The 17500-nt window shown below is 41.0% G+C and overlaps 3 protein-coding genes across 5 annotated transcripts in view; 2 read left to right on the top strand and 1 right to left on the bottom strand.

Moving 5' to 3' along the window:
- Window positions 1–8293, top strand: part of elovl1a (ELOVL fatty acid elongase 1a) — an 8388-nt gene extending 95 nt beyond the window's left edge. Inside the window, exons 1-8 of the mRNA XM_060867069.1 lie at window positions 1–110; window positions 2507–2598; window positions 3508–3698; window positions 5126–5206; window positions 5455–5511; window positions 5693–5798; window positions 7084–7223; window positions 7705–8293. The exon at window positions 1–110 is cut by the window's left edge and continues 95 nt beyond it. Of these exons, the coding sequence (XP_060723052.1) occupies window positions 2538–2598; window positions 3508–3698; window positions 5126–5206; window positions 5455–5511; window positions 5693–5798; window positions 7084–7223; window positions 7705–8016 (948 nt within the window). The 5' untranslated portion in view covers window positions 1–110; window positions 2507–2537 and the 3' untranslated portion in view covers window positions 8017–8293. The remainder of the gene's footprint in view (window positions 111–2506; window positions 2599–3507; window positions 3699–5125; window positions 5207–5454; window positions 5512–5692; window positions 5799–7083; window positions 7224–7704) is intronic.
- Window positions 8294–9263: 970 nt separating this feature from the next.
- On the bottom strand, window positions 9264–12581 carry cdc20 (cell division cycle 20 homolog). Its single transcript, XM_060867061.1, has 11 exons — window positions 12445–12581; window positions 11809–12033; window positions 11559–11701; window positions 11379–11478; window positions 11173–11298; window positions 10850–11046; window positions 10507–10601; window positions 10060–10285; window positions 9847–9972; window positions 9611–9728; window positions 9264–9519 (listed from the first exon to the last, which is right to left on the bottom strand). Exons 2-11 carry the CDS (start codon window positions 12005–12007, stop codon window positions 9353–9355), a joined length of 1497 nt encoding a protein of 498 aa, XP_060723044.1. The 5' UTR covers window positions 12008–12033; window positions 12445–12581; the 3' UTR covers window positions 9264–9352.
- An 847-nt stretch (window positions 12582–13428) lies between these two features.
- Window positions 13429–17500, top strand: part of cc2d1b (coiled-coil and C2 domain containing 1B) — a 20802-nt gene continuing 16730 nt past the window's right edge. For all 3 annotated transcript variants that reach the window (XM_060867039.1, XM_060867049.1, XM_060867032.1), the window contains exons 1-7: window positions 13429–13734; window positions 15712–15835; window positions 15983–16124; window positions 16429–16532; window positions 16626–16730; window positions 16920–17090; window positions 17264–17479. In XM_060867039.1, coding sequence (XP_060723022.1) covers window positions 15770–15835; window positions 15983–16124; window positions 16429–16532; window positions 16626–16730; window positions 16920–17090; window positions 17264–17479 — 804 coding nt within the window. In that variant the 5' untranslated portion in view covers window positions 13429–13734; window positions 15712–15769. The remainder of the gene's footprint in view (window positions 13735–15711; window positions 15836–15982; window positions 16125–16428; window positions 16533–16625; window positions 16731–16919; window positions 17091–17263; window positions 17480–17500) is intronic.

Genomic DNA, 17500 nt, shown 5'->3' with positions numbered 1-17500 from the left:
AACAGGACTGAAGCTCAGAAACAGCCACATTTCCTCTGACTTGGAGTTTAGTTTGGAATTGGCTCAGATTTGGAGGATCTTGGGCAGGTGTTTGGGACATTGGGCCTGAGGTAAGGAGAAAGTAACTTAACTGCTTCACTGATGAACACTGAGTTTAATCTGAACTTCCATCTTCATTTCTTCACATGTGCTCTTCCTTTCTTTTAAACTCACAGAGAGAGAGAGAGACAGACAGACAGAGAGAGAGAGAGAGAGAGAGAGAGATGAAATTTATCACATTTAAACTTTAATCTGATTTTAAACTCTGTCTTTTCACCCCTGGTCTTCATACCTGCATGACTCGCTCAGCTCTTCTTCACCTCACCTGTCTGACCTGCTTTACTCACTTAGTCATACAGGTTCATACTAAAGGGGAAAAACACTAGTGTAATTATTCATGTCTTAAAGTTTTAAATAAAAATGTTCTGCTATGTTTTTTTTTTTTTTTTTGCCCTGGTGTCTATGGACAGGACCAGAAGAGTCACAGAGAACTTTTACACCACTGAAAACTTTTGGTGGAATTAATTTCATAACTGAACCGAATAAATTAGAGGAAACACTTTTTTGACCAGGATCTTGATTTGCAGACACTTTTATTTTGTCACACCTTCAAAAAAAAAAAAAAAGTTAACTAAAAAATTTTACATTTTATTAGAAATACTGTAGAGAAACGATTCAGGCTGTTACAGAATTAGAAAATTCAACTTTAATATCAGAACTGTTCGGATAAAATTGAAGTGAGAATGAATAGAGAATTTAAAAGCCTGCACCGAATGAACGATTATTTGTAAAATATAAAGTTTTATTCAGAAACTTTGGAAATGTCTGAAAGCTTTCACTTGTTTCCATCAGGGCAGTAAAGGGCATGACACAGCAGTACAGACGTTACCTCAGCATTTTACTTATAGAACATCACAATACGGATTAGTGAAGCGTCAGTTACCATAAAATATGTTTATACGTAGTTATTTTTTAAGGAAGTAACATTTTTAATGCATTTTAATATTATTTTTATGTAAGAAAGCTGACAATTGATCAGCTGGAATATAGAGAAAGTGTGTTAAAATACTCTTGTTTAACTTTTGTAGCTTTAAAGCAAAATATTTAGTCAGTGATCAACTTTTTGTGTGTGTGTGTGTGTGTGTGTGTGTGTGTGATATCAGGGCAGAAAGAGCAGACACACAACATGGGCAGTGAAACGGAACAATGAAGATTTAGAGCATTTTTAGTTTCAAAGCCAGATGAAATATTTGCTATAATGTGTTGAAAATTCATGATTTTATAGTAAAGACTTTTTATTTTATTTTATTTTATTTTGTACGAAGGTCAAAGAAGAAACACACACACTTTTTAAAGTTGTTTGTCCTGCTTAGCATGAATAGATATTTTTCTGTGTTTCTGTCAGGATGAGAAATAAAGTGACACTGCAACCATTTATCAATACTGACATTTCAGCATGTGTTACTAAAGCTTAAGACTTTACCATTTAAAATGAATGAACACTAACTAAATGCTGCATGTTAGACATTTTTCAGATTTGTAGAAATTTCCTCTGATTTCACCTGGCGATGAGAAGCCGCAAGTTGTCTTATGATATCATTGATGTTATCATCTGTAACACTGACCAACCCAACAAGCCCAAATACTAAACCCAACTTATCCCAGTTTTAATTCTAAGTTAAATTATGATGCTAATTAAAAAGATCAATGAAGGCCAGATATGATGGTGTCTTTAAAGAACCGTTAAAGAACCCCTTAAGAACTCTAGGGGAGCCTTTTTTATGGAAGAGTGTGAATATTAACTGGTTTACTGTGTGGCACAAACTCCAAACTATTAATCAGTATTTTCTTCTTAATACCTAGAACTGGTGCATACTAGCCCTAGAAAACTGGGTTCCTCCAGAGATCTTCCAGGCTTCAGTGAGTGATTTCAGCTATTCTGATACAAAACCACACTGAGGATTGTTTCTGTACTTGTTGCTGAACATCCTGAGAAGAACCGGTGCCTGTTGTGAAGTGTTCTCTGTTCTCCGTAGCCCTGTGTCACGGTGTTGTTTATTTAGCTGCTCATGCCGTCTGGTCGAGCAGGTCGCAGTACCGAAGGCTGACACCATGCCGTCTTACTCAAGAGCTCAGGAATGGTGTTTAACGTGTCGTGGTCTGGTTTATGAGCCGCTGTGCCGGTTTCGACCCGAGACGTTCGCTGGTGAACATTTGCCTTTGCAAATTTTTGGAAAGCCGGTGTTTAAACTGACGTGTCTAAGTGCACTGCATCACACTTCTGTCACATTACCTCTGCTCCAGTGCTCAGTGTCTGATGTACACCTGGACAGGTGCTTCCTGTTTGCTTTATAGCTCGCTCGCTCCTCTCTCACTGTTGACTCATGAGCGGTGTGTTAGCGGTGTGTGTTTGTAAAGCTGCCTGATGTCCTGTTTTTCATGCATTATCTTCTTTTTTTGTTTTTAGTTTAAAAATTGTCTGAAGTGACACAAGGAGGATGATTCAGGAAGCCTTTTCAAATATCATGAATTTCTACGACTACCTCCTGAAACGAACAGGTGAGTACAACGTGAGACAAAATCACATACTGTCAGGTCACAAGGTTTTAATTCCGTTGTATTACAGGGAAGACGTCAGGCTAGACGGAGTTAGCCGTGTGCTCGTGATACCTGGAGGAACAGTGTAGTGGGAAAAATATTCAACAGTCTATTAATCTTGGATGCTGGTGATGATAAATGTTGTAAAAATGCTGCATTCATGTTTTATGTATTGCTAAAATGTGACATTTAGGATGTTAAAATATTTTTAATAGTATGGAGAACATCCTGGAGCGTGGAACAGGGTTATACAGCGTAATCGCACCCACTGGTCATTTTGATTGACTGTTTGACTCCTTACTGTTCTGCCATTGGATGCTATTGATTTAAGAATGTGATTATTATTGAATGATATTATTAAATTGTGTAATCCAGGTGTAAGTTTTTATAGTTAGCGCACTGTAGGCTCGCTAAGCTGATATGTTCTCTATAGCTTTAATTTAGTGTAATAGTCCTACAATAAAGTCCCCAGGTCACTTTTGTATACCATGATGTCACTCACTGGTGAAATCATCGTGCTTTTAACCAATCACGCTTGTCACCTACCAGGTGCCCCAAAGCTCCACAATCTTCAGTAGAGTAGCATCAGTTTCTGGGAATTCCAGACTGTGGGTCACTTAAGAACATGACCCACTCCTTCGTGAAGACGTTTCAGAGTAGGACCTCTACTGTAAAGATACTAAAAACAGGCTCGATGGATTAATATGTAGGATGATTCAGTGGTGTTGATGTATTTTGCCTAATTGCTGGGAGACAAAAAAAAGGTCTTTAGTCCAGAGAATAAGTCCGTGGTCCGTTCAAGCGGTTTGTGTTGATGATTTGCTAAAACGTTTCAGACAAGAACATAAATGATGTTTTATCTGTGCTCAGATGAGCGAGTGCGGGATTACCCTCTGATGCAGAGTCCCATCCAGATGACCCTCATCTTAGTGAGCTACGTGGTCCTGGTTCTGTACGTGGGGCCGCGCTACATGGCTAAGCGCAAACCCCACCACCTCAAAACCCCAATGATCATTTACAACTTCTGCATGGTGTTCTTCAATGCCTACATTGTTTACGAGGTGGGAAACGCTGCTGCTGCTCTTCATACTTTTTAATCCTCTCCTTTTTGCCTTTCCTAATTTCCTTCCTTTTCAAGTAAATAAATCAGCTTGCAAATCATATTCACATTTGTTCAGACATGTCCTTAAAGATGGAAATAACCGTCTTTGCTGAGCCGCAGGATTTTGCATAAGATCTATTAACGTGCCAGTCAAACGCCCCGAGTAAGGAAAAAATCTAATCCAAACCCACTCTTTATTGTTTATTACTCTGAATTCACTTAAGCCGCGTTCACACTGCAAGTCTTAATGCTCAATTCGGATATTTTGCTCAGATCTGATTTTTTTGTTTGGCTGTTCACATTACCTTTTAAAATGTGGCCTATATCAGATACCAGTGTGAACTGTTTGCTGTTTCGAACTGACCCGCATTCGCAAGCGAACAATAACAATGACGTCACACGCAGCACGCCGTTGCGCTATAAAGTTGGCAAGGTTATGGAGGAAGTAAGCATTTTCGCTTTTCTTTCTAAATGTTTGTGTAATGGCAGCACAGAGACGCAGTGTTTTTAAAATTTTCGGATGTCGAGGGCAACTTTTGATTATTTGATCCATTTTGTAGGCGTAGTCACGTTTGTGTGCGAACTCGCCGGTGCATAATTGTGACGAATGTCGATGTAGATTGACGTAAAAGTCGCATCAAATCTGCCTCGGTTGTTCACACTGCGGCCACATTGGAAAAATCAGATTTGGGTCTGATTCAGGACCACATATGGAAGTGGTCTGAATCTGATTTGAAAAAAATCAGATCTGGGCTAGATTTGAGTGTTCACACTACACCTGAAGAAGTCTGACCTGGTCACTTGACCCCAAAAAAATCGGATTTGGGTCACTTTTACCTGCAGTGTGAACGTGGCCTAATAACTAGTGACAAATACGGCATATTCATAGAAAATGTAGAATTTTGTCTGTTGGATCAAACCCTTGAAGGTTCTCTGTAGAACAGTATAGTTTTAAGATGCATTTAATATCCAGTAAACCCTTAAAGAACCCTAGAAGAACCTGTTCTCTAAGAGTTTAGCTGCTAGCAAACCAGTTTCGCTAAGTGCTAAACTCCTGACAGGTTCTTGTTGTTATTATGAAACAAAAATGCTCAAATTTTTCAATGAAATATATGAAGTGTAATAAATAAATATTAAACGTTATCAAACGAGTAAAGGAGCGTTCATGTCTCCAGGTCATTTAAGGTCTGTATCTGAAATAACCTGTCCAGGTAACGTCATAAATTCCTCCGTTGTCTTTCTTGTAATTATCCAATGACATCATCGCTCTGTGATCGAGGCTAAATGCTGACGTGCTTCTGAGAGCTCATGAACACGTGAACCTGAATGAAAGGAACTCTGCTGTGTTCTGCTTCATTTTCCTTTCTATTCCTTGTTGTTTTTCAGTTCATGATGTCTGGCTGGGCGACGACGTTCACGTGGAGGTGTGACCTCATCGACATCTCCACCAGCCCGCAGACTCTCAGGGTAAACAGCATCTGTTCATTACTCATCAGTTCATTTAACCTTTATATCTGCTGGGATGGAACTGAGAACTTGTTTCACAAACGTTCCATAACATCTAACGTAACTATAAATGTATAAAAGTGTAAAAAAATAAATAATAAAAAAAGGTAGCACATTTTGTTCTTTAATAAATTGTGGTTACTGTGGTAACGGTAACTCCGCCCCCTGTGTGTATGAGATGAGATTACATTCTTTTTTTGTTTCTACAGATGATTCGAGTGGCCTGGTTGTTCTACTTTTCGAAATATGTTGAACTTCTAGACACTGTAAGGACTTTTCTTTGTTGCGCTGTTCTGTTTTTCACTCTTCTGTACGTTTTACTGTATAAACTGTCCTCCGGTCGACCTTTTTGGGCTTTTTTATAAAAGTACAATCATTTTTTCATTTTATTTCTTTTTTCATATCTCATGAAAATAATCTGTAATCATGTGTGTTTCTGTCCTGCAGGTTTTCTTTGTGCTGAGGAAGAAACACAGTCAGGTGACGTTTCTGCACATCTTTCACCACTCGTTCCTGCCCTGGAGCTGGTGGTGGGGCATCACTCTCACCCCGGGTGAGTCTTTCATCTCCGTTGCTCCTTCTTCTCGTTTTTTTTAAAGATGTAGATCGTCTTTAATGAGCTGACAGGAGGACCATATTCCCACATTTTAATCTTTATAATCAGTTGTCAGCCTTTAGGTTTAATTCGTCTTCCTCCGATCGAGGACTTCCTTCGATTTTTTTTTTTTTTTTTTTTTTTTTTCCTCCATTTCCTCCATCAGCCACAGCTTTGCTGACCAAAGTCCTTAACTATGTAATGAATTAATAGACTCTTGTTCCATCCCTGCTTCTTTTCTCCCTCAGACGTGGGGTGCTATAGACCTGCTGCTATAGAAATCTGGCCTCTGTCTGTATTTTTTTTTTAAGTGGGTTTGCTGCTGATTCTTTAAGAGGTTTATCTCCACTTATCCTCAGCCCCTGGGGTTAGCGGAAGTACGGTGTCAGGGTTTGTCTTCAGCTGACAGGGAGTTCGATTTGGGATCTTATTCAGAAGGATGGACTGGCAGTTCTTACAATCCGCCACTGTGCAGCCTACATGAAACTTATGATCAGTGTTCCTAATCTTCCACGGACGATCTCGGTACCTTTTGGTCCTGGGTTCCAGAGTGTTCCTCGGTCAGGCTTGGAATAGTTGGCAATAGTTGGAATAAATGGCAGCAGATCCTGTTCTCCTCTCTTTTAGGTAGAGCTGTTTGTATAATCCATGGTGGTGTTGATGTAGGGAGATGATTAACTCTCTCATTCTAAACTGCTGCTCAGAAGATTGCATTTGGATCCTGTTCCTTCCCAGAGGTCAGGCTTTATCAGTGATGGGCAACACCACACACCACCACCTACTGTGGAAACGTAGTCTAACGGAGGGTGGATTCATTTTGTGTTTTAGCTTTTTTTTTCTGTTTGTTGAAATTTGTTAAGAGAATATTAATAAATAAAAAAAACAGGCCCTTGAGATGGAAACGAAGGAGGTTTTACGATTAATTACAATCCTCGTGTGTTACAAACCAATAAGACTCGATGCTGTTTGGATCGATTCTGAAATCTAATCGGTTCATCTGCTGGATTCCATGTAAACCTTACTGACATCGTCCACTTGTTCTTCAGCTAACATGCTAACAAAGAGTTGTCAGTATTCGGGTGTTAATGCTATAAAAACACTGAGGTGGTACAAACTCTCAGGCACCGATCCACATACTGTAGTTTATTTGCTTAGGGAAATCAAATGAATAAAAACACCATCATAGCGCGTTGCTCGCTTTGTCCATGCTTTTTAACTCTGCCTCTCTGTTTCTGAACGCCAGCCGGGGGAATGGGTTCCTTCCACGCCATGGTGAACGCCATGGTGCACGTCATCATGTACACCTACTACGGCCTCTCTGCAGCGGGGCCGCGCTTTCAGAAGTTCCTGTGGTGGAAGAAGTACATGACCGCTATCCAGCTGGTTAGTCTGCTTTATATCACGTTCACTCTACGATCAGAAAAGATTTATTTATCTGTGTACGAGTTCCTCCGTGTGGAGGGTCAGTCTGTTGATGTCTGAAGTGTAGCTGATGTACTGTTCCTGTTAACATGGAGCGTTTTATATTGCCCTCAGAACACAGCAGTTTGGCAAAGATTACAGTTTTACTTATTAAACAAAAACTTTGGATCCATTTATAGTTCCCTTTTAATAACGTCTGAGGAACTCACTACAATCTTCTCTGTTCTGAAGCTTCACCACTGACTCTTCCACAGCACTGACACTGGAGACTCCTTCCAAACATGATACATGAATGTGCCTTTACACAAAACTTCACCATATCAACAAGCGATTTGTTAAATACTGAAGAAAGAAGATCGAGAAGATCGTTGTGATTTAAATCTGGAATACTGTTGAAGGTCTGGTTTTGATTCTGCTTCCTGATTCTGTTTTGTTTCCACAGATTCAGTTCATCGTGGTGTCTGTCCACATCTCTCAGTATTACTTCATGGAAGACTGTGAATACCAGGTGCCTATATTTATCCACCTCATCTGGATCTACGGGATGTTCTTCTTCATTCTGTTCTCCAACTTCTGGATCCAGGCTTACGTCAAGGGCAAGCGGCTCCCCGCCAACAGCGAAGACAAACCCAAGCAAAACGGCCACGTTAACGGCACAGAGACGGACATATTGGCCAACGGCACGCACCCGGACAAAGGCGCTGTGCACTACACAAACGGGTTCACCGGGAACTTGAAAGTAAAGGAGGTATAGAGGAAAAAGAAATGCGACGAGGGCTAGCATGAGCACAGCTAGCGTGAAGGACTTGGCGAGAAGGATGTAATTGAGATCACACAGGAGACGAGGCACACGTTTGTTCGCTTTATTTTGTTTGTATTTATTTGTCCACGGTGCATTAAGATAAAGGTGTCCAGCTTCACAGAGGTCATGATGACTTTTGTTGTCATTAGCATGTATGTTTCTCCACACACACACACACACACACACAATGCATCTGAATTGACTGTAAATAAATATTTGTGCAAAGTTAGGTGGTACAGATGGAATGACTTTTTTTATGTGTATAAGTTAAAAAAAATAAACTTTTATATTAAACTGTATAAATATTCATGTGAAGCCTGCAGTTCTGACAGTGTTTGAGCTTCTGGTTGTACACTGATTTTATATTTATCCCAAAATAATCTGTGGTGTCATGAAGCTAAGCTAAAGCCTGAGCCCTCGTGTTAGAACGGCTAAGCTTTAGAGCTGGAGGCGGAGCTTTGGTTTAAACTCTGCAGTTTGATTGGTGGATGAGTGAAGGCAGCTGTAGCCTGATTGGTTGCATGGTGATGTCACACGAGGTCACTAAACCAGTCATCTGTTAATTGTGACTAAAACTGAGGTAAAATAGATGTTTTAATAAGGAATAAAACTAGAATGTGAAAGGTTTAGTAACATTAACTTTATCAGCATGTACTTAAGTGGTTTATTTTTATTCAGCAATAAAGAGGTCGACATTTAAGATACATAATTTAGCGTTCTCTTTATAAACAGTGCAGAAGATACAAAGTGCAACAGTGCAGAGATGTGGTAGCTCAGTGGTTAAGGTGTTGGGCTATTGATCAGAAGGTCATAGGTTCAAACCCCAGGTCCACCAAGCTGCCACTGCTGGGCCCCTGAGCAGGGCCCTTAACCCTCAGTTGCAAGTCACTCTGGCTAAGGGTGTCTGCTAAATGCCATAAATAAGATACAGCAGCAAAAAATAAAGCCAGGTAGTCGAACACTGCTAACTTGTAACGAGACTGGAGACACCACCTCTAAACATCAAGCCGCCAGCATTTTAAGAACTCAGACTACAGGATTTTTAAAAAAAAAAAAAAAAAAAAAAAAAAAAAAACCTTCCCCAAACCCTTCTTCACATGATCAGCATCTTATTCGGGGTTTATTTGATCTATAAAAGCAGGGAACACATTCTCCATCCACACTATTGTAAATAAATAGTGCACGTTTCACCAAGCAACTGAAAAACCAAAACCAAACCTTTATTTCAAATTTACAAGAACTCATTTGTACATAATTTAGCGATTTGTAAACAGGATTAAAACGCTGCTCAGCGGATGCGCTGCTGGATGATGCTGCTGCTGCTTGCAGGCTTGGGTTTTTTGGTGGGATCTTTCTCAAAGCACTTCCACAGTCGGATGGTTTCGTCTGAGCTGATGGAGGCCAGGATGGAGCAGTCGGGACTGAGGGCCATGTTCAGGATACGGCCTTCGTGACCTACAAAGACAGAAGCACAACATGAAAGTTTTAGGAAATCGAATGTGGACAAAATTCTAGCAACTGTAGCTTTCAAAGCAGCAGGACAGACCTTCGAGCTCAGCCACTTTAGCGAGTGAGGGATATTTCCAGATGAAGATCTTGTCGTGGGCAAAACCATGGCCAGAGACGAGCTCTTTGTAGTTTGGTGCAAACACGAGAGATGAGACCTGAAAAGATTGAACGATATTAGCCACATACAGAAGGTGGTTTCTTCACCAGCGTAGTCTCCTTGTGACTGTTCAGATGCTTCACATCAGTCCAGAACGGCGTCGGTTCCTTCTTCACCTGAGATTGTGTGTCCCACGAAGTGACACATGAGCCACTGTTGACGTTCCAGATGCGAATGTGTCGGTCACTGGTTCCTCCTCCTGATGCCAGTATGCTTGGCTGCCATGGACACCATGCCAACGCCTGCATGCCAAACAGTTGTGTTACAGTTTAAACCTGTTATTCTTCATGCACAGCCTCTTAAGCACTTTTTTAAATTGCGACACCCACCTTCACGGCGCCTTGGTGTTCGCTGAACGAGTGCAGAGCCACCTGAGCTCCACCCTGCACGCTTGGCCAGATGTTCACCAGGTTGTCGTTTCCACCGCTGGCTAAATAGCGGCCATCTGGAGACCAGGTGAGACCGCACACCTCCTGCGTGTGACCCCTGAGTGTGGACAGGTGATGATCTGCTACTCTGACATCATGCTGGTGGATCAAACCAGATCTGGAACCGCTGTGAGGGAAAGGAGAGATCCAGTGGGGTAAAAGGACAGTTAGTAGGACTGTCAAACATCCTGACTTCTAACTCTACGACATAATCCCTCCTACCAACTTTAACAAATTGGTGCCATGACCCAGATGAGAAACCAACACTTGTGTCTCTGATCTGACTGATGCATGTGGAAGAGGACAAAGTGTCTGTCAGGGACACGACACTGATTTGATCAGACTTACCTAGACAGGATGTGATCGTTCCAGTTCAAGCAGCCGACTCTGGCACGATGACCGTCCATACTGCGCAGACGCTTCTGACACTGAACGTCCCACAGCTACAGGAAGGAGAGCACGAGGATTATACATTAAAGCACTTATACCATTAAAACATGGAGGACTGGTTTGTACCAATACTGTAAAAGCACCACTTCCTGTATAAAATGCTCTTGCAAGCTCCAAATACATCTGATTGCATCTGGGGTGTTGAACAAAACCGAACATCCAGCTAGAAGATCAGCCATGATTTATTTTTCATATTAACACCTTTTTAAACCATCAAGCTGGCTAATACAGTATTTTCTACCTCCACTTTGCAGTCGCTAGTCCCGATGGCCAGGAAGTTTCCATCTTTACTCCAGGAGACGGAGGAGATGTAGCTGTTCTCCTCTTCCATCTTTTTCAGCAGCACAATCTGCCCCAGTGCAGCATCCCACAGGTACACGTACTCCGAAAGAGCTACGGCCAGAACGTTCAGTTTGCCCCAGTCCATCAGATTCAGATCTGAATGAATGTAGCGGTGGACAAAATCTGATCAACAGCACTGCAGTGTTTGGTTATCACATGTTACAGTAGCAGCTGAATTGTGGTGGACCAAAAACACCAAAATCAGCATTTATGGGTACTTACAGAAGTCATTTCTGAGCTCAGGGGCATCCAGGATCCTCTCTGGAACTGAAGATATGTAGCGGCTCTTTTTCAGAGACATGGGTGTGGGAACTTGGCTGTACAGGACCTTTAAGTTGTTCTGGTAGCCTGCAAGCAGAAAGTTCTTATTTCTTTCCTGCTCTTTTTTGAAAACGTCTCCACTTACAGCATAGACACACACACCCTACCTTCAGGGGCATTGATTGGCTTTCCTCCCAGATGCAGGATTTTGGCCTCCTCTAGGTCGTATCCATTCAGAGTCACAGACCAGGCCTTCTGATTGGTTTGCTGAGGATTTAAACATTGACAAGTTCTAATCCACGTTCACAGATCAGGAGCATATACTTTGAAACGAAGGTAAGACTTACTGTAGATGACGGAATGGTTTCCTCAGGTTCGTTTTCCTTTGAGATGAGGTAACTTGCCACGTCCATCTGTTTGGCGTTCCTTACAGGGATGAATCGATCTCCTCCAGCCTTGGAGGGTGTACTTTGGCTCTTACCGTTCTTCCCTGTTTAGCATAGAAACAGCGTTAGAAAGCCTTAATCGTGAATGTTTGTATTTAGAAATCCACAAAAACCAAAGAAGCTTTAAACTTGCTTTTGAAACGGCTGTTACCTGGTGTTTTGCTCGGTGTTTTGGACGTGCTCAGAGGCCGGTTTGTGCTTTTGTTGGGTGACAAGGCGCTTGAGGTGGTGGTGGTGGTGGAGGTGGATGTGCTGGCTTTCCTCTGCCACCTGGCCATCGGGGCGTTGGTGATGGGCATGTCCAGCTTCAACACGCTCTGCAGGTCATTCTCAAAACCAAAGTGAGCCATGGTAACCGACAGCCGAGCCTCGATCGCTGAAGGAGCGAAAAAGAGACATACAGACAAATTTAATTCACCAATAAGTGCGAAGAGACACCAAAATAAGGTGCGTACAAAAAAAAAAAACTAATTTTGAAGATCTTATGTGAAAGATTATCATTTTAATCTAGCATCCAAATGCCAAAAGCTGCCCACAAGTTCACAAAGACATTCAAACTGCACTTGTGATGGATCTTTTGTTCCTAAGGACTGGTTCAGGCACCAGATGATGTGCAGTGCAGGTCATTTAGGTTTCTGTGGGTTAGTAACGTGTTTACAGGAACAGCAGTGGATCAGATCAAAGTTTACAGGCTGATTCTGAACATTTACACAACACGTGAGTGACCACGTGAGTAACTGTTGACTTCAACACTATTAAAGTTTTAATATTTTAGATAAAAACTTACCAGATAATCAACAACCCGCTTTAAACGATCGTATAAAAGCAGCTACCAACACGATCAGCTGCTGTTCGGCTTTGTGACCAACTCGTTTATCTCTGATTAAAAAGTCAACAAACCGTCGGGTGCGTTTTAAATGTCTGAACGCGCGATTCTGATTGGTCCGTTTAAATCGTACTGCGCTTGTTACCAAGGCAGCCGCATTCATTCCCTCCGACCTGATTGGCTGAGCGGTTTTAAGGGGCGTGTCCACAATGGGGCGCGAGCGCTCCTGTTTCAAGAGTCTACTGGAATTCCTAAATAAGCAGAAAATGTTATATATTAATGTTATATTAAGGTTTACATTTTATACATTAATACTTTTATAAAATGTTCAACTAATCGGATTATTTATTACCGTATGCTATAGATTATATATAGCATTTTGTAGTGTTTTAATTTATCGCAAGTTTAAATGATTGTTAAAATGTATTATGTTTAAATGATATTTTCTTGATTATTTTTTTTTTTTAATCTAATTTACTTTCGTTTTTAATGTTGTGTAGATTAATGAACAGAGGGATGTAGTTACTGGGACACAACAGTGGGGGTTTATGGGGATGTCATTTTTTACACGCTTGTTGTACAAAAGGGGAAAAAATACAACACATCGTTAAATATCGATAAAACCGTGTCGAGTTTTAGATAAAAACTAAAGGAATAAAACTGAATAAACTGTATAATGTTATGTCACGTAATAATTTGTTCAGTTTTTTTCAGTTTTATTCCTTAAAACGCTACAAAAGGCTATATAATCTATAGCATACGGTAATAAATAAACCGACTAGTTATAATTTATGTGTATTAATATTATTAATTATTATTAATAAAAATAATAAATAACAAAAAAAGTAAACGCCGAATGTAAAGACGTCACTTCCGGGATGTGTTTGACGTAAACCTTGTTAGCCAATAGCAATGAGTTTCGCTTCACAACCAGGAAGTGATCATGTTTGTGTTGTGAACAGAAACCTGACCGGAAGTAGAAACGAGACTAAGATCATTAGTGATGTTTTTACTTTTATATCCGAAGGTTATTTAAATTCAGGTCCGTTTTTAATCTGCTGACATTTTAGAGAGACTTGTTGTGGTGATGAAACGACACGTCGTCACGTGATTTAGTTCCCAGGACACAAATAAAGTGACATTTTATACAGCAGCATTCAGTAGGATGATGGTGCGCTTTAAAGCTGCGCGTTAATTATAAAGTAAAAGTGTTTTTGTTTGATTTATCTGTTTAAACTCAACGTACTGAAGGTAAGACACATTTGCGCATAATAAACAATAATAACAATTAGTTTATATTCAACACAAGTGGAGTTAATTGCCTGTATTATAATCGCTGATAAATGAGTATGTTTTAATAAAAAAAAGTCGGACATATAAAATAAAAAAACAAACCTAAGTTTTTAGTGATTATAATAAATATAAATAAAGTATAATTAAAAACTAGGTATTATGCGCAAAAACAGCGCAAGGTTTACGCTCACAAGGTTTACGCCGTTTAGCAGGTGACGCTTATAAACGCTCATAAATACGACATAATCCATCCAGCACAGTTATAAGTTTATTCTTTTATATGTCATTAATTCTGTTTTACTGTTGTGTGAAAACTCATCACCTTTAAAACAGTTAAAATCGCATTGCTTACATACACAAACATAATCATGCTGTTTATTAGTCTGTCACCAAAATTAGACAAACAGAAGTAAAATAAATGCAAACAGAATTTACATCGAGTTAAGTGTCAGCCTCAGCTGTGAGGATACAAGCCCCGCCCATTAGCCTCTAATTTACATATCACACACACACACACACACATACATATACATACACACACACCCACACACCCACACATGCACCCAAACATCCATACAGACACACACACCCACACACACACATACATATACATACAGACACACCCACACACCCATACATGCACCCAAACATCCATACAGACACACACACCCACACACATACACACAGCCATACACACACACACATACATATACATACACACACCCACACACCCATACATACACACACCCACACAGCCACACACACACCCATACACACACCCACACAGCCATACACACACCCATACATACACACTCGCATACACACAGCCATAGACATACACACACACACCCATACATACACACCCACATACACACACACACACCCATACATACACACACACATGCACCCGTACACCTACACACACACCCACACAGCCATACACACACCCACACAGCCATACACACACCCATACATACACACACCCACACAGCCACACACACAGCCATACACACACCCATACATACACACTCGCATACACACAGCCATAGACATACACACACACACCCATACATACACACCCACATACACACACACACACCCATACATACACACACACATGCACCCGTACACATACACACACACCCACACAGCCATACACACACCCACACAGCCATACACACACCCATACATACACACACCCACACAGCCACACACACACCCATACACACACCCACACAGCCATACACACACCCATACATACACACTCGCATACACACAGCCATAGACATACACACACACACACCCATACATACACACCCACATACACACAGCCATAGACATACACACACACCCCATACATATACACACATACACACACATGCACCCATACATACTATACATTCTATATTCATATTTTATACTCATTCTGTCTATATTGTATCCCATCGTCTGCATTATCTTTTATTGTTTGTATAGTATTGTGTATGTCTGTACTTCTGAGAGTCACAAACTGCTGGAACCAAATTCCTTGTGTGTGTCAACACACTTGGCCAATAAACCTGATTCTGATTCTGATTCTGATTCTGATACACACACACATGCACCCACACACCCATACATACACACACACACACACCCACCCATACACACACACACGCCCACACACACACACACACACGTCTACATATATAAATACAGTACAAATGTAAATGTGTGTACATATTCTAGATATATTTATTTATTTATGTTAATTTGTTGAAAGTTTTAGTTATTGAGATGTTTTTTTTAATTGTATGTTCATATAAATAATTTATATTATAATATATTAATATTACATCTAGGTGCTTTTGTGACTTTACAGAAACCCCAAATCAAGGTGTGTTTAGTTTAAATGTAATCAGATTAAGGAGACTGTGTTGTTTGTTGTGTTTGCAGGTTTGCGTCCTATCGGACAGCAGAGCGAGGGATTCACGTGGATTTGAGGGAATTGACGATGTTTGCCAGGAAAAATAAACGTCCGGCGCCTCCTAAAGGCCAAGGAGCTGCTGCTGCCAAACAGGTGTGTGTGTGATTTTATTCCATTTAATTATCAGAAGTATTTGAATTTGGATTTCTGTTCATGCGGTAGAGAACCCGTATTTGATTAGGCCCATGTTAGTGTGTGAAAAAGCTGTGTGTGTGTGTGTGTGTGTCGGTGTCGCTGTAGATGGGTTTATTTCTTGACTTTAACCCCGAGGACATGATGGACATGAGTGAGAATGTAGACGATCCGGATCTGGAGGCCGAATTCGCTGCTATTGTGGGGAAAAAAACAACTGCTGCCACTAAAGCCAAGAAAAATGCCAAAGGTGAAGCAGGATGCTGTTTAAAAAGTTATAAAACACACCATATGGAATTTGTCTTCATGAGTAGAAACAGTGCTTTTGTGTTTGTTATTCATCTGATGACGAATTTGTCATGTCAGTACCATTGAATGGGTCACTGTGTGTCTCTAGTACACGTGCTTATGGCCCCTGACATGGTACGGAAAGGAGGCGTGGCCTAAGTGACAGTTAGTCCTAGCGTCTTAATTTTAGTTACGGAGGAATGGCCTCTGTACCGAAGATCTGGTCCAAATGCTGCTTAATTAATATTATTATCTGATTTTTTTAGTTCCATTACCAATGGAGGATATTGAAAAGATGACAGAGGAGTGCATGAAAGACCTCGACAACGATGATGACGATGAAGACCTCGAGGATGATGAAGATCTCCTGGTATTTTTTTGTGTATTGTTACAGGCTGCTGCATTTGTTGACAGTACAGTGTGTGTGTGTGTTGTAGCTGGATATATGCTCTGTGTGTTGTAGGCAGAGCTACAGGAAGTGGTGAGTGAAGAGGAACCAGATTCTGGAGCAGAGACCACCACCTCACCTGGCACAGAGGAAACCGGGGCAGTGCATCCAGAACTATCGGTACCACAGGAACCAAAACACACTTAAAACCACAGTGCAGAAAGTTCTGGAAGTTTATTGCATTTATAAACACATTCTAACAGCCTTGTGACACTCCTACAGTACACACTAGAGTGCTAAGTGTATAGTGTAGAGTATTGTACATAATTTTGGGGACTACTTTAGTCACATTTGTTGCTCCTCCCACAGGAAGTGAAGGCATCATCCATCAGCACCACCACTCCAACAGGAGCAGCAGCAGCATGTGGTGGTGTTGAACACACGCTTCAGGAGAGAATCGTCATGTACAACTCTGCCATAAACAATGCTAAAGCTGCAGGAGAGTCAGCTAAAGCTCGCCGCTACGACAGAGGGCTCAAGGTGATATAGAATTTCCCCAAATCTTATCGTCATTTCCTGTGAAGAGAATCTGTTTGTTTGTTTGTTTATTTATTTATTTATATTGGCACTTTAAAATAAGTTCTGGCATATGTTGGTTTTGAGATGACCTTATTATTGTTGTTGTTGTTGTTGTTGTTGTTGTTGTTGTTCAGACCCTACAGAGCATGCTAACATCAGTACGTAAAGGTGGAAAGATAAACGAAGCAGAGATCCCGCCTCCGGTGGCGTCTGGAAACCGTGGTGACGCTGTTCCTCCTTCAGCTCCTCCCACATCCGCAGCGTCTCAAACCGAACACCACGAAGAATCAGACAGTGCCGTGGAGACGTCACCTGTGACCCCGGACAACAGCTCTGTTCCTACACTTCCGGTTGGGATGAGTTCTGATCTG

This window comes from Tachysurus vachellii, chromosome 1 (assembly GCF_030014155.1).
Source record: "Tachysurus vachellii isolate PV-2020 chromosome 1, HZAU_Pvac_v1, whole genome shotgun sequence".
NCBI classification, from domain to species: Eukaryota; Metazoa; Chordata; class Actinopteri; order Siluriformes; family Bagridae; genus Tachysurus; species Tachysurus vachellii.
The sequence above is the reverse complement of the archived record's forward strand: the minus strand, read 5'-3'. Positions and strand labels throughout refer to the sequence as shown.